The sequence below is a fragment of the Neomonachus schauinslandi genome, chromosome 2, assembly GCF_002201575.2.
Source record: "Neomonachus schauinslandi chromosome 2, ASM220157v2, whole genome shotgun sequence".
NCBI lineage: Eukaryota > Metazoa > Chordata > Mammalia > Carnivora > Phocidae > Neomonachus > Neomonachus schauinslandi.
This window is the reverse complement of record NC_058404.1, coordinates 33,853,505-33,869,187: the sequence shown is the minus strand read 5'-3', so window position 1 is coordinate 33,869,187 and position 15,683 is coordinate 33,853,505. Positions and strand designations below refer to the sequence as shown.

General features: G+C 39.1%; 1 protein-coding gene across 1 annotated transcript in view; it reads right to left on the bottom strand.

Moving 5' to 3' along the window:
* Positions 1–15,683, bottom strand: part of KCNU1 (potassium calcium-activated channel subfamily U member 1) — a 170,909-nt gene that overhangs the window by 84,266 nt on the left and 70,960 nt on the right. The window contains 1 exon segment of the mRNA XM_044912803.1: positions 5,274–5,388. Coding sequence (XP_044768738.1) covers positions 5,274–5,388 — 115 coding nt within the window.

The following is a 15,683-nucleotide window of genomic DNA, read 5'->3' as shown; positions in this document are numbered from 1 at the left end:
AAAGGGAGAAAAGTACCTGCTCACACAATGTTATAAGCTCAGTTTCTGTAGAAAGCTCAGATAGGATGTAAGAGAAGAACCATGTGTGGTGATTTATACCCAATATTCTGACCTTGGAAAAGCCCTGAAAACTGGTCCTAAGCAGGAGTTCAGACATCACTGAGGCTAAAAGATGGTGTTTCTCTTGCCTGAATCATCTGGGGCACAAAATTCAATAAGGTGTGTAGAACTGAGAATAAAAAGAAAGGAAGGTCCAGCTTTCTTTCCCAGCTGTGTGTGCATGGGTGTGTGTGTGTGTGTGTGTGTGAAGGTGCATGGTATCTGAAAGTGAGCAGTCATAGGGGCAGATGTCTCAGGAGTCATCCCTGAGAATAAATGATATAGGGCTGGGAGTGGCCAGAAGAGAAACGATTTCTCCCAGTTAGATGGATTTCCCCAGGTCCTTATGGATGGTGATACTAACAAGCTAACAAGCTTCTGGCCTGGCAGAAGATATAATGGCAGTCCTTCTGTATGGACCGTAATTTGCTCAGAAACTGAAGATTGCCATGAAATCAGTTGTGCTAGAAGACACTGAGAAACAACCAAAGAATGAGCTGGAATTGCCATGGAAAAGTGTTGCTGAGGGGGAACAGCAAATTATAGGCAGATGTGGGCATGGTGAAGTGACTATACCAGTGGGAGGTTCTGTACCACAGATCTTCACTGAAAACCCTGATGATATGCTCCATTGAGCTGATGGTCTATGGATGGTAGGTGGTAGACAGTGAATGAAATTTTGGAAGGTCTGAAACTTCAGAACCTCTCCCTCTGAATATGAAAGCATGAAAATCTAAGAGCCAGGGAAATAGTGGCGGAGGAGGATGGGGGAGCAGAACAACAACAGCAGGGACCATTTTGCACTTGCTCGATTTTGACTGTGTGTTAGGCTCTACATAAGAACTTAACCTGTTTTATCTTGATTATTTAGGTTCTAATATTATCTCACAGTGTTTCAATTACTTAGGTTCTAATATTATCTCTATTTTGCAGAAGAGGAAACTGAAGCATAAAGGCTAAAGAGGATGGTGATCCAGGGTTCATGCCTGCTATAGGGACAATGCTTGTGACTGGTATCTGTGGTACACTTGAACTTTACGGAGATAATGCTGGCTTGGGCATTAAGAAAGAGAGAAAAAATGGCAGTCATGGTCTCTGGTGTCTCTAAAAGAACATGGCAAATATGAAGATGAAGTTGATATCATATTTACATATGATCTTAGTCATAGGTTTTATAAAGATATGGTGGGAAGGGAAATTATGAGGAAAGTACAGTATTTAGATTTCAATATAGTCTGTAACAGTTGAATTAAACAGATCCAGAGGGAAGATTTCTAGAGAAGAGCTGATATGCCCAAAGAAGACAAATCTTTCTGTTGGAAATGGTTTCCTCTCCTGACCCAGATCTATCATAAACTGCTTGGAAATTTCTGCTTCCTCTACTTTACTTGATTAGATATCTGTCAATATATACTTGAGTTTATAAACACCTACTTTTTAAAAATACTGAATGGCTTAGTGTGGTCATTGTGTTACCGGTCAGTAACAACATAATAGAAACTAGTTGTATCTAAATCTTTTCTTTTCAAATATCTAATTAAAATCTGTTTTACTGAAGAAGTAAATAACTGTAGAATAGTAAAATGGGTAGAACACTCTAAAGCTCACCCAAAGTAGGGTGGCCATAATAAAGAAATTGGAAATGAGGGCAGAGGGGCTCTAGGAGCAGTTGAAATGCATTTTTATTTATCATAAAATTTTGCATAAGTCTAACTGGATCACCAGGGAAAGGAAGAGGAACTATTCATCTTTGCTCTCTCATATTACATGATCTCTTGATTTAAGAACACAGAACTCAAGTGAATAGAACTAGTGTTTGTTTATTTATTCAACAAATACACATTAACTACCATCTATTAAGTAGACTTGTGTGTGTTAGTCTGAGAACCTAACTGCTATTTATAACATTGCTTATTCTATGTGAAGAGAAAGACCCCAGGGATGCAAAGAAATATTGGACTATAACTTTTGTATAAGTTAGGGCTGTCTGTATTGCTTCAAGTACTAAGAATAGAAGATAATAGTTTCGGAACTTACTGGAAAACCCACTGGTGGCCTGAAGATTACATCTTTAAAAGCACCAAGCTCTTGTCAGCAAAACTATAAATAATATTATGCTGTTTTGGGTATGTGAATGTAATATTATTAACCCACCAAAAATGGATCACAAATAGCACATACCACACATTTTACATTTTTCCCCCGATAGTGACTACTTGTCTCTATTAAGCCATCAAGTTTATTTTGCCACTTATTGTTGTTACTCAGGACATATGTTTGTCAATTTGTTAACTGGAGTTATCTTTGCCCTGCAAAAAACAAAAAGCAAAAACAAAACAAATAAACAAAAATAAAAATAAAACAAAACAAAAATACACCCTATCCTATAGCACTAAGTAGGAACAGGATGTCATTGATCCCATTAACACTGTACTTAAATCAACTGAGCTAACCAGCTCCACTGATGAAATATCACAGAAATGCACCCACAAATAGCTTATATAAATATATGCAAATGTGCAACACTGTCTAACTGGTAGTATGACTCTAATTAGTTTTTAAAAAATCTGTAGCTCAAGTGAACATATCTTGCTTTTCAATTAAGAGGTACAGATGACTTCAGCATCATCTTTAAAGATGATCTGGATGGCTAACTTTCATGATCTCTGACCTTGTTTATGGGCTTTTAAAGCATATTCAGGAATACCTCCAGCCAGATAAAGGGCTGACAGGCCCAGTCCGTGGATGGACCATGCTGTCCAGATCAATCCTCCTTTTAGATGCCTGCTTTGGACCATTTCCTTATTTATCATAGACAATGGGGGGATTAAAGACAATGGGAAACATCCAATACATTATTTCATTGTTATAGCTGTGCTAAAGAATAGCAGGGAAAAGTCTGTGAAACTGAATGGCTACATTTACATTTAAATATTTTCTGTGGCTTTTGGTATTACTTGCTGTTCTTCTATTATCACAGAGAAGATATGGGAAAAGACTAAATCAAAGAATAAGCATGGTTGGAGCACTTCATGTGTTATCCTATATGTTGTCTTTATATTCTCAAAAACAATTTTTAAATGTGAATTATGTTTTTTTTGTGTGAATTATGTTTTTGTAAAAATTGTGCATTAACATAAACATAATGTATACACAAATACACACATGCACAATAGCAATAGCCAAGAATGTATTCTTGAGAAATTTGAGATGTTATGTCTCACAACACTCAAACACACGTTCTCACCTCTTCAGACTAGCTGGTACATGGAAGGCTCCAGGTTTCTCCCATGCCTTGCCCGTGTTGTAGCCTTCAAAGGAGCTGAGATGCCCAGTCTCTCCTACCTTTAATCCTACCTGTCACAGAAAACTTTCTGGAACAATCCATCCATCCCTCATTGACCGCTTCTTCCTCTGACCTCCTGCCAGAATCATCGATGTAGCACACGAAGGAGTGCTGCTTTATTTGGCTTCTGATTTATTTTATAGGAATTCATTTTGTTTACCCAACTAGATTGCATGGGGGTTGAAACACCATTTCTATATCTACAAATGCATCAAGCAGAGTACCTACTTAGCACATGGAGATACTCAATAGATACCTACTTACCAACCATTTTTTTTTTAAGATTTTATTTATTTATTTGAGAGAGATAATGAGATGGAGAGAGCATGAGAGTGGGGAGGGTCAGAGGGAGAAGCAGACTCCCTGCTGAGCAGGGAGCCCGATGCGGGACTCGATCCGGGGACTCCAGGATCATGACCTGAGCTGAAGGCAGTCGCTTAACCAACTGAGCCACCCAGGCACCCGTTACCAACCATTTTAAAAGGAAAAAAAAAAATTGCAAATCCCAATTATAGTGAGTAGTTGTTTTGTTGTCATTAAGAGTAAGACAAAATGTGAATTCCTGCAATACCATAGCACTTTCCTCCACACAGTTCTTAATCCTTTCCCACAGATTATCTCGCTTTGATAAAATGTTGGAATAGAAGGCAAGGAAGGGCAGAAGCTATAATTCCTAGGACTTTTATATTCCTTCTGGAAAGTGCACACACAAAGAGGTAGCACCCTTGGTGGCTCAGACATTGATGCCAGCCTCACCTCTAGGAGTGGTACAATAGAGCCTCTGTTACCCAGGCTCATCTATATAGAACCCCAAATTACACAGAAGCATGATTCTTCATATATTAAAAGAAAGAGATGAGTTGTTAAAAAAAAAAAGATCAAGGATTTATTTCAAAATTTACCTCCTTGAAGGCTCTGCACTTACTAATTATAATAAGGAACATCTAATGAGGACTTACTATTGACCAAGAATCAAAGTACTTTAAATACTTAATCTAATTCAGTCATTACAAAAAACCTACAAAGTATTCATGACTATTATACTCATTTAATGTAGCAAAACTGAGACACCTAGAAGTAAAGCAACTTGCCCAAGATCACACAGTTTAGAGTCAGCATTTGAACTTAACCCTAACCCTAGCCCACACCCACATTATACAATGTCAGTGCGCAATGACTATTCTCTGCTGGTAATACAGTATTTACCTGTAGATAATCACAATCATTAACAATTTTCCTTGTACAGTATAGGCACTAAACTGAAATGTTGGCAACATATTACAAAGCTATGCACAATAAACTCTGAAGTGATAGAACTTTTAGATTGACCCTCCATTTAAAATCAACTGAACAGATCACCCTCCACCTCCAACTCTGCATTCTGGTTAATCAAGATTTTAATGTACTGCAGGAAAAAGAGAGTGAGGGAGGAGGCATTTGTTGATCCTGTTTTGCAGATTGAAAAACAAAAGCAATCTCATCATCAGTTCGTTGGAAATAGGGGATGGATTAATAATAGAAATTGGGAATAACTGAAATTTCATCCCAACCTACATGTGTAGAGTCCCTGAAAGGTGATCTGAGAGAAAACTGGGTACATGACCTTTGGTTATCACAGGTATAAAGTATTTTGAGCCATGTTGCAAGGAGGTCTGTTTGTTTAGCTTACTGACATTGGGAGAAGCTGAGATGAATTCATGTTGGTGAAGAACAATTCCACTGGTCACTATAAGGGCTGATAAAGCCAACATTCTCATTTACGTCACATTTTTCTTGCCCACTGATCCTCAGAAATCCACAGGGAACCAGGGTTCTCTGAGGCTTTTACCTGGTGGTGAAGCTGACATTGCTCATCAGTCTTGGCTGTCCCCACATCATACAGTCATGTACCGTAGAATCAGAGAATTCCTTCATGCTGTTTTTCTTTACCATCACTGTTGTCCCTGCAAGAACACAGCAATCTTAATGAGTCAGCATATCTTTCTGGAAGGTATTTTTGAACCATCCCTACTGACTGACACATTTCTAGGCCCCTGGCTAGGGAGAGTCCTTAGCCACAGACTAATTCTAAGAGGATGGATTATAGAAATCTCTTTCATTTCCTTCTGCAGACTTGGTGGGGGGAAAATAATTGTGAGAATTTCAATACCATATGGATGCTTAAATAAGCACCTACTGAGTTGCTGCTGTACCTTCCTAAGACATCACCCCTCTGTCTCATGCAGGTGTAGCATCCAGGGAGCCTTCCTGCAATAGGCAGGGTCTGCAGCCATGTTTGGATTCCAAGAAAGGATCACTATACAAGTCCCCTTCTCCCCTTCTGCAGATACTACTCAGGCTGCAATTTACTATTGCACTGGATACTGCCTTTTACTTTATTTTTTCCTTCAAAGGATTCCTTTATTATTAATTTTAACTTTTGAAGACTCTTGACCTTACATGGGCTAGGTCTCAAAACATATGTGAATTTCCAAACCTGGAAATAACACAAAGGGAAATAATTTTCTCATCTGCAAAACAGGGATAATACTGGGACTTCAAAGGATGACTATGAAGATAAATGCAAGAATGTTTGAAATTTAATAATTAAATGAGCAATATGAAGCTGCTTTGAGATGGAAAAAAACTGACACATGAGCCGTTACTTCTTCCTGCACTCATATGTTGGTATTCCATCATGCCATTCTTATTCCAGAACCCAGATTCAACCTAGGAATCCTTTCAACACACTGGGCTAGGGCGTCATTATTGGTCGATAAGAACTGGCACTTAGTATTGTGATAAGAAGTTATCATTCTAAAGCATGCTTGGAAGTTAAATGCTTCTCTTTCACTCTTCAAGGACCCTGAATCATTGGCCTGCCTGAATCAGATTCCTGGGTGTTCAGAGATGCAGAACTGTCTGAGAAGAAGTTATCAAGGAGATGGACAAAGTCAAAGAATAGCCATCACTGTTATTCTTCTTCCTTGCCCACCCAAGTGGAGAAAAGAAACATGGCCTTTTCTTCCTGTGTCAATTTAAGAATCATCTGTGTACTAAGACTAAGACTACTTTTTGTTCATGTGGAACAAACCTTTAAGCCCACACATCACCAGGTTTTAGACAATGGCCAGCAGAAAGAGCCACACAAACATCTTGGTTTCCCTCTTCTTTTGATGTAATGCTTTCTGACCCATTCTAATCCATGGAAAATATCAATTGAGTGAAAACACACTTCTGGAAGTAGAGAGACCTCCTTTGGATGTGTGATTTGTCAATGTACATCAGCAGTAACTGCATCACATGGGTGTTCTAAGAGCCAGGTTTGGATTAAGACTGTTCCCAACCTGTAATCCTCAGATACCTTCACTTATATATGGAGGCTTGATGGGGGTTTTCAGGTTGACTGGCGTTTCCTTATTTCCTGGTTATCTTTTGCCCTGGGGGAAATGGCTCAGGGACAGAACATCTGAAGAAAATTCTGAGTGAGGACTGATGTGTCAACTGTCAGTCTTTAAAAGCTAGCCGCTGAGTACATGTGATAGAAGCTGAGCTATGGAATGCAAAAGGCAACATGCCCAAACTGGCTTAGGAACAATGGAACTTTCGGGAAATCTCTGTTTTCTCAAAGCCTAACTCGGCAGCCAACATTTGCCAGGTATTAAAAAACAGGTGGGACGGGATAAGTGGGTGAAGCGAATGCTAGGTGTGAACCACTCAACATTTTTGCTAAAACTTTGAATCTTCCCTTGTGTCATTCTTAACAAAATCTCTTCTAAAAACACATTAAAGATCTGTATGATCTTGGAAGCTTTCATAGTCATGGAAGTATGCATGTGGGTGGGGGTCAGAAAGAGCAGCCTGTATGAGGGCCGACAGCACCTCTGGCATGGGCGGACTGCCTGAAGGCGAAAGGTGAACTGGCTCCGTGACCTCTCTTGGTCCCTTCCAACTCTAATTCTATAATCCTAAGGACCTTTGCAAACTGTCTAAAAGTGTTCTCTTCAGCAGGTTGCAGACAGGGCAGTTAAGAATGTGCAACATCTTTTGTTGCCCTTGCCCCCAGTTTCTATGCTGCTTCAAACAATTGAGGAAAAAGCAAAGAATACCATCAAAATAGAAGCCAAAGTTCTCTCTCTCAAGGTTAATAAGCAACTGAAGTTTCTCTGATTACGTTCTAAGGTGGTTTGATCATTTTATTTAGTTATATTTTTATCTATCTACAGCTGACAGTGTGCAAGTATTTTTTCATATTTTAGGCAGGAAAAGAACAGAATGGATTTTTGCCTCATGCTCTAGCTACACTGTTAACGTCTTGTCATGGCTTCCTATGACCTCCCTATAGATATTTTAAAGGTTTCTAGATAAAACATTAGACATCAAAAAGGACATGGCATCTAACATCTGTGGATGACTGAAAGAAAAAAGTCCCTATAAAAAGGCCAATATTTTGATTACGTTTCTCTCTTCTTTAAGAAGTGGTACCCTTGGAAGCTACAGGCAAGCATTTTCCTCTTTGGCGTATGTGATAGGACTACATATGAAGACATGCCTCATATATGATTTCCATATGGATAGTAGTAATTCTAACCCTTTCTATCTTCTTCAAGAAATCTTGTGACACCCCTAAAAAGTGATATCATATAGTCTGGATAAGAACCACTACTCTAGGAGATGAAGAAGAAGCAGGACAACAGATCAAGCCAGTGCCTTAGTCTTGCAAAAGGAAGGATAGAATTCAACCATCTGCTTATTTTTTTATTTATATATCCATTCATAATCAGAAGTTTTTTCCAAGAAAATTATTATAGCCATGAAGGATGGCATGGATTGGCATAAAAAGAGGCTAGATCAAAGGAAACTAGCTCAGAAGCTATTATAATCACTGGGATGAGACATACAGAGGGCCACAGCTGAGGTGGAGATGGACACCAAGGACTGGAGAAAATGGAGCCCTGCCATCAATTATAGGATTAGAATAACAACTATCATGAATATAGGAATTCAAGGTATTTGTGTATGGTCTTTGTAGTTATCAAGGTGCTTTCCTTTTTATTGAAATTCAGTGGACATGTGGTCCCTGACCCTGCTTAAGAGAAGAAGAGTCATCTAAGAACCCCTTCTATTCTCTCTCCTATTTAAGGCCACTGGTACAGGAGGAGAGCTCTGACTGGACTTCAGAGCTGCTCAGGTAAGCCAAGCCAGGGAGACCAGCTGGTAGATTCATTAAGGAATTTCTATCTCAACTTTCTGGGTTTGGAATTCTCTTCCCTGGGAAACAGTGGCTGGGGTGACTCCTGTCTTAAAGGGGTCAATTTGTCTTGGATATTAATGAAAAAAGTGACCCAGGGACAAACCTAAAGAGAACTGTGAAATGGGGTAAATTTAAATTTGGACCATGGATCCAAACCATTCGTATAATTGCCTCCTGTCCTTGACTCCTTTCACATCCTCTTTCCAATTTCCTTTTCGAAATTCCTCTCTCCTTTGGGTGTGACTCCAGGGCAAAAAATAACACTTTAATGAGGACTCTAAAACCAGTGCTCAGGGGGTGGAGATTAGGGAAATCTGGACACAACTTTCCCCAGGACCATTTTCCTATTGCCCATCTGTATGCCACCCAGTGCATACAGATATTCCTGTAAGCTCCTCCTTGCCCTGGTTGAGGACCACAGCTCTACAACCTGAGGCATCAGAGGTTTCCGTGGTGAAATAGCAGGCAGTGAACTGTATAATTAGGGCTGGAGAAGTTCCTGCCCAATAATTTATCTAGCTATAGTAAGCAGAAAAACAGAAAGACAACTACTTCTCCTGATCTGAAGGCTAGCCCTGCTAGTCTTCCTGCTGTAAACCCCAAAACATCAGGGAATGGGTTAAAATAGGTATAATCCACTAGGACTTCTCTGCCAATTCTTATTTCATCTGCATTTCATTGATGAGAAAAGGAATAATGAGATTCTTTTTGAGCTTATGTTCCCACGGGTAATATGATAATTAACATACATATACTTACTATTTTCCAGGTACGGTCTTAATGCTTTTTATATTAATATGCTCAATTTGTATACTCTTTATGTGCTAATATTCTCATTTAATCTTCTGAGATATGTGATATTATTATCAGCATTTTACAGTAATCTGAAGCACAGTGAGAGTTTGAATAATTTACTTAAAGCCACACAGCTAAGAGGTGACCAATGCAGAATCCATTCTCTTCACTACCACACTATGCTGCCTCTCCAAAATGTTAAGATTATGAATTTAAGTGGAGAAACACTGATGTGGTTTCAGCTTAGAAAAGTGCAAGTAATCAAAGGCAAGAGGGATTATAAAACACTGAACATCAGAATTGAAAAGGGCCATTGAGATGACAAGAACTGCCCAGTTTGGAAATAACGACAACACTGAGACCCCAAAAAGTAGCATGTCTTCCCTTAACCACAGTGAATCAGTGGCACAGTTGTCGTCAGCATTCAAGTCTTCTGAACTCTCAATTAGCATAGTTGGAGGAAGAAATTGGTGGGTCTCAGCAAACTCAGTTAACAATTTCTTTCAAGAAAGAAATGGTTATTAGAAAAGAGTGGACTGGAGATACTCTGCATCAGGCTCTGAAACATGAAATATTCAACCTGAAATTTCTACTAATCCAAAGATAGAAAATTTTTCTATTTTGCTATCTTTCTTCACTCCCTTCACTCTAGGTTCTTAAGTCCTTTTTGAAAGTTAATTCACTGGGAGAATTTCCAGATATTATTATGAGTTTTAAACCTATAAGGTCAAAGAGCCCCTTTCTACAGTGATGTCCTCTTCGGCACATTTTGACTAGAGCTCTCTCCATATTCAAATTCCTACACAAGCCCACTCCCTAGCCCAGACCGTGAGCATTTCATGGTACTCTGCTGCCATCGTCTGGCAAACTGAAGTCAAGAACAGCTGGTACCACCCACTATTTCAGCATCTGGGTACCAGATTATTTGATAAGAGTTCTCCTGGACACAGGGGATAGGCGTGGCAGGGGTGGTGACTAAGGATCAGTGCCAGGCAGGAAGAAGAAACGATCCTATTAAGAGAAGAATCAAAGATTCTGAGAATTGTGATCACTACAGGGAAGCTCAAACATTTGATTATAGGTTTATTTATTTATTTATTTATTCCCTAGATACTATTAAATGCATGTTACAGAGGTGGGTAAAATTTGGCATATCTACAAATATGATGGCAGAGCCTTTCTATTTATGCAAAAATCTTTTCCTCTTTTTACTAGAGCAACTTCCTGCTTTAAAATATATATAATAAGAGCACCTGGGTGGCTCAGTTGGTTAAGTGTCCAACCCTTGATTTTGTCTCAGGGTCCTGAGATCAAGCTCCACACAGCATGGAGCCTGCTTAAGATTCTCTCTCTCCGTCTCCCTGTGCCCCTCCCACCCTGCTTGTGCACTTTCTCTTTCCTGCTCTCAAAAAATAAAATAAAATAAAATAAAATAAAATAAAATAAAAGTAAAATAAAATAAAAGTAAAATAAAATAAAAATAGTAAAATCACTTAAAAGCTGATTTTAACGGGGGTGATTATTAATTTTTATAAAACATTTTTTGATTTGCAAAACGACTGAGAGAAGTGCATGCATATGAAGGTGTATACTGAGCTTGCAAAAGTTTGACTTGTATACTGTGTTTACAGGAATACATCTACCGTGTGAAACCATGCTAAAGTTTCATATATTATAAAGATACATGTAGTGAGATGATACTTTTAATGTATTATTTTTTTCTTTCTTCACTCCTTTTTTTTAATGGGATATTTATGTTATTTATCCAGTCTCATCCCTTGCCTCAAGAAAGATTCATAGGTCATAGAACACAAAAAGAATCAATGTTTAGCTTCTGAATCCAAAATAGGGTCTTGAAGCCCATTTAATTCATAATCTTCAGATGCCCATTTAATTCACAATTTTCAGACTTAAGCATTCAATGGCAACCCTATGGACAATAGGGATTTTAGGTTACCCTCATCCCAGATCACACCTAAGGCAGAGTTTCTACAGTAAGAGAATCAAACCAAGAAGACCAGAGGCTACTGCCACTGTCCAGTGCCCTGCTCAAACAGCAAATGTGTAACCCTGAGAGAAGTGGGTCACTGTCCTGGCCTCCAGCTCTAGAGCAGTGGCTCAGACATTCTGCCCAGAGGGAGAGGCAAGCCATGAGAATAGCAAGTGCTGAAGCTCTTCCCAAGGGAGTTGGTTTTATTTGGAACAGTGTGGAAAAGTTCAAGCCCAAAGGTGCTTTGAAAACAATGGTGATTTTGATGGCAAACAATTAGGTTGAGGTTGGTAGCTCCACGAGAGCAATAAGGTAAACCATAGGCCAGAGTTTACTACAGTGAGACAGGAAAAGAGACAGCTAATAAATGTTCTCTTTGGGTCAGAAAGGACCTCAAAGACAGGCCCCCAAAACTAGTCCTGCAATGGAACCCATATTTAATTGAATAATACCTTAGAACAATATATGCCCGAGGTTATTGTCAAGAATAATAGAGTCAGCAGCAGCCAGTGGTGCACCCCAAGAGCTGGGTGTAATACCAACAGAGACAGAGAGATGAACAGACAGATCAGGAAAGGAGACAATACAAAGAGCCCTATTAAAACCACCATCATCCCCAGGTGACCACGTGTCAGCTCAAGGCTGCACTCTGATGAGCAATATCAGAGCCTTAATGCTGCCGGGGGAATAGATTTCAATGAAATAGTCAATCCCAATCACTAATTCATTAATCAAACAAGCAATGACAACAAGCCCTGGTATCCAGAGTTGCTACAATATATTATCTAAAAGTCTAGTTTTCAAAGAGAACAGGAAAATTATGAGATATGTAAAGAAACAGGAAAACACGAACCATACACAGGGGTAAAAAAAAAAAAAAGGCAGACAACAGAAATGGCCTGTGCAAGGGTCCAGATGTCACACTTAGCAGACAAACTCTTCAGAGCAGCTATTATAAATGTGTTCAAAGAATTTTAAAAACCATGATTCAAGAAATAAAGAAAGGCATGATGACAATGTCGTGTCAAAGAGACAATAATAAACAGATAGAAATGATAAAAAGAACCCAATGGAAATTCTATACTTGAAAAGTACACTAACTGAAGAGGGGTTAATGGACTGAATAGTGTCCCTCAAATTCACATGTCTACTTGTAACCTCAGAATGTGACTGCCATGGGCTGAACTGTGTCCTTCCCAAATTCACATTTTGAAGCCCTAACTCCCAGTGTGGCTGTATGTAGAGATGGAACCTTTACAGCAGTAATTAAGACCAAATGAGGATGCTGATCTGATAGGATTAGTGTCCTTATAAGAAGAGGAAATGAGACCAGAGCTTCTCTCTGACATATGAGGACACTGGGGGGAAGGTGGCCATCTATAAGCCAGGAACAGACCTCTCTCCAGGAACTGAGTTGGCTGGTACCTTGATCTTGGACTTCCAGCCTCCAGAACTGTGAGAAAATAAATTCCTCTTGATTACACCATCCCAGCCCGTGGTATTTTGTTTTGGCCACCCAAGCTGCATACTACAGTGACCTTAAATGGAAATGACATCTCTGTAGATTTAATTAGTTAGGAATCTCAAGATGAAATCATCCTGGATTTTGGATGAGTTCTAAATCCAAAACTGGTGTCCTTAAAAGAAGAAGAGAACACAGAGGAGAGACATAGGGAAGAGGGCCATGTGAAAACAGAGGCAGGCTTCAGTGATGCCAGCACAGGCAAGGGCCACCAGCAGCCTCTAGAGCTGGAAGAGGCAAGGAAGGATTCTCCTGAGAGCCTTCAGAAGGAGTGTGGCCCTGCTGAAACCTTGACTTCAGACTTTGGCCTCAGAACTGGAACAGAATAATTTTCTGTTGTTTGAAGGTACCCAGTTTAGGGTAATTTGTTATGACAGGCCCAGGAAATTAATCAAGGGGCTTATGATAGGTGCAAAATACACTCTCCCCCAAAGATGTCCATGTCCTAATCCCTAGAACCTGTGATTATGTCATGTTATATATGGTGAGGGGGATTCAAGGTTGCAAATGAAAAGGCGCTAATCAGCTCACCTTGAAAGATTTTCCCGGATTAACCAGGTGGCTCAGTGTAATTATAGGAGTTCTTTCAATGTGGAACAGGGAAGCAGAAGATCCAGAGTCAGAGAAGGTAATGTGATGATGGAAGCAGAGTCTGAGCGATGAGATATGAGAAAGATCTGACCAGATCTGGCTTTAAAGACAGAAGGGGGCATGAGCCAAGGAGTACAGTCAGCCTGTACAATCTGAGTAAGCAAGGTCCTGGATTCTTGCTTAGAACTTCCATAAGGACCCCTGCCGGGTAGACCCATTTTAGACTTCTGAATGACAAAATAATGTTAATTTATCACAAAGCCACTAAATATGTGGTAATTTGTTACAGTGGCAATTGGAAACTAATTCAGGGCCCAGCAATAGATTTGAACTGCCAGAAGAAAAAATCAGCAAATATAGGACAGACTGATAGAGACTGCAATCCAAAAGAGCAAGAGCAAAAGAGAGAGAGACAGACAGAGAGACAGAGAGAGAGAAGAAGGAAGAAAAATAAACAATTCCAGAAATATGTGGATCCCCATTAAGTGTACTATATACATGTAAAGATAGGACCAATTAGAAGGAAGAGAGATGGAGGAGAAAAAAAATACTCAAATAAATAATGAACTAAATCTTCTCAAATTTGATGAAAAATATTAATCTACATATATGGGCACACCTCAGAGGTATTGTGGGTTTGGTTCCAGACCACTTTAAGAAAGCAGATATCACAGTAAAGCAAGTCAATGAATTTTTTGGTTTCCTAGTGCATATATGTTATGTCTATGCTATACTATAGTCTATGTGTACAATAGCATTATATTTTTAAAAAGTACTTAATTAAAAAATACTTTATTGCTAAATAATGCTACCCATCATCTGAGCTTACAGTGAATCACAATGTTTTTGCTGATGAAGGGGCTTGCCTTGATGCTGATGGCTGCTGACTGATCAGAGTGGTAGTTGCTGAAGGTTGGGGTGTCTGTAGCAATTTCTTAAAATAAAACAATGAACTTTCCTGCATCAACTGACTCTTCCTTTTACTTGAACACATAGAAGCCATTGTAGGGTTATTAATTTTTCTAATTTCAATATTGTGTCTCAGGGAATAAGGCCTAAGGAGAAGGAGTAGAGTAGCTGGTCAGTGGAGCAGTCAGAACACATACCATACTTATCAATTAAGTTATATGTGTTATATGGGCATGGTCCATGACATTCAAAACAATTACAATAGTAACATCAAAGATCACTGACCACAGATCATCATAACAAATATAATAATACAAATAATACTAAAGTTTGAAATATTGTGAGATTACCAAAATGTGACACAGAAACATGAAGTGAGCAAATGCTGTTGGAAAAATGGTGCCAACAGACTTGTTTGATGAAGGGTTGCCACAAAACTTCAATTTGTAAAAACTGCAATACCTGCAAAGTGCAATAAAGTGAAGCACAATAAAATGGGGTATGTCTGTATTATTTTCCTTTGAATGCTGTAACAAATTACCACAAAATGTTGGCTTAAAACAACATTCCTTTATTATCTTACAGTTCTGGAGTTGAGAAGTCTGAAGTAATTTCCCCTGGGCTAAAATCAGGTCATTAAATTCCTTTCAGGGATTCTAGCGGATAATCCATCTCCGTGCCTTTTCCAGCTAGTAGAGGCTCCCTATATTCCTTGCCTTGTGGCCCTTTCTTCCATCTTCAAAGACAATGGCATAACATTTTCTCTCTCTGAATCAGCTTCCATCTGCTTTAACCGCAAGCCCTTTTCTCTTCTTTACATAGTTGTATCTCTTCCTTCTGCCTCCCTTTCATAAAGACCTTTATGACTACATTTAGATTCCACAAAGATAATCCAGGATAATCTGCCCATCTCAAGATCATTAATTTAATCCCATCTGCAAAGTTCCTTTTGCCATATGAATAACATTCATAGGGTTCCAGGGGTTAGGGTATAGCTATCTTTGGTGGCCATTACTTAGTCTATTACATTACACATCCAAAGATATCAGTGAACTCCAAATAGGATAAACACAAAGATATCCGGACACAGACATATCATAAGAACAATGCTGAAAGTCAAAGACAGGAAGAAAATCTTGAAAGCAGCAAGAGACAGACACAACTTGATTTACAAGTGAAACCCAGTGAGATAGATTAA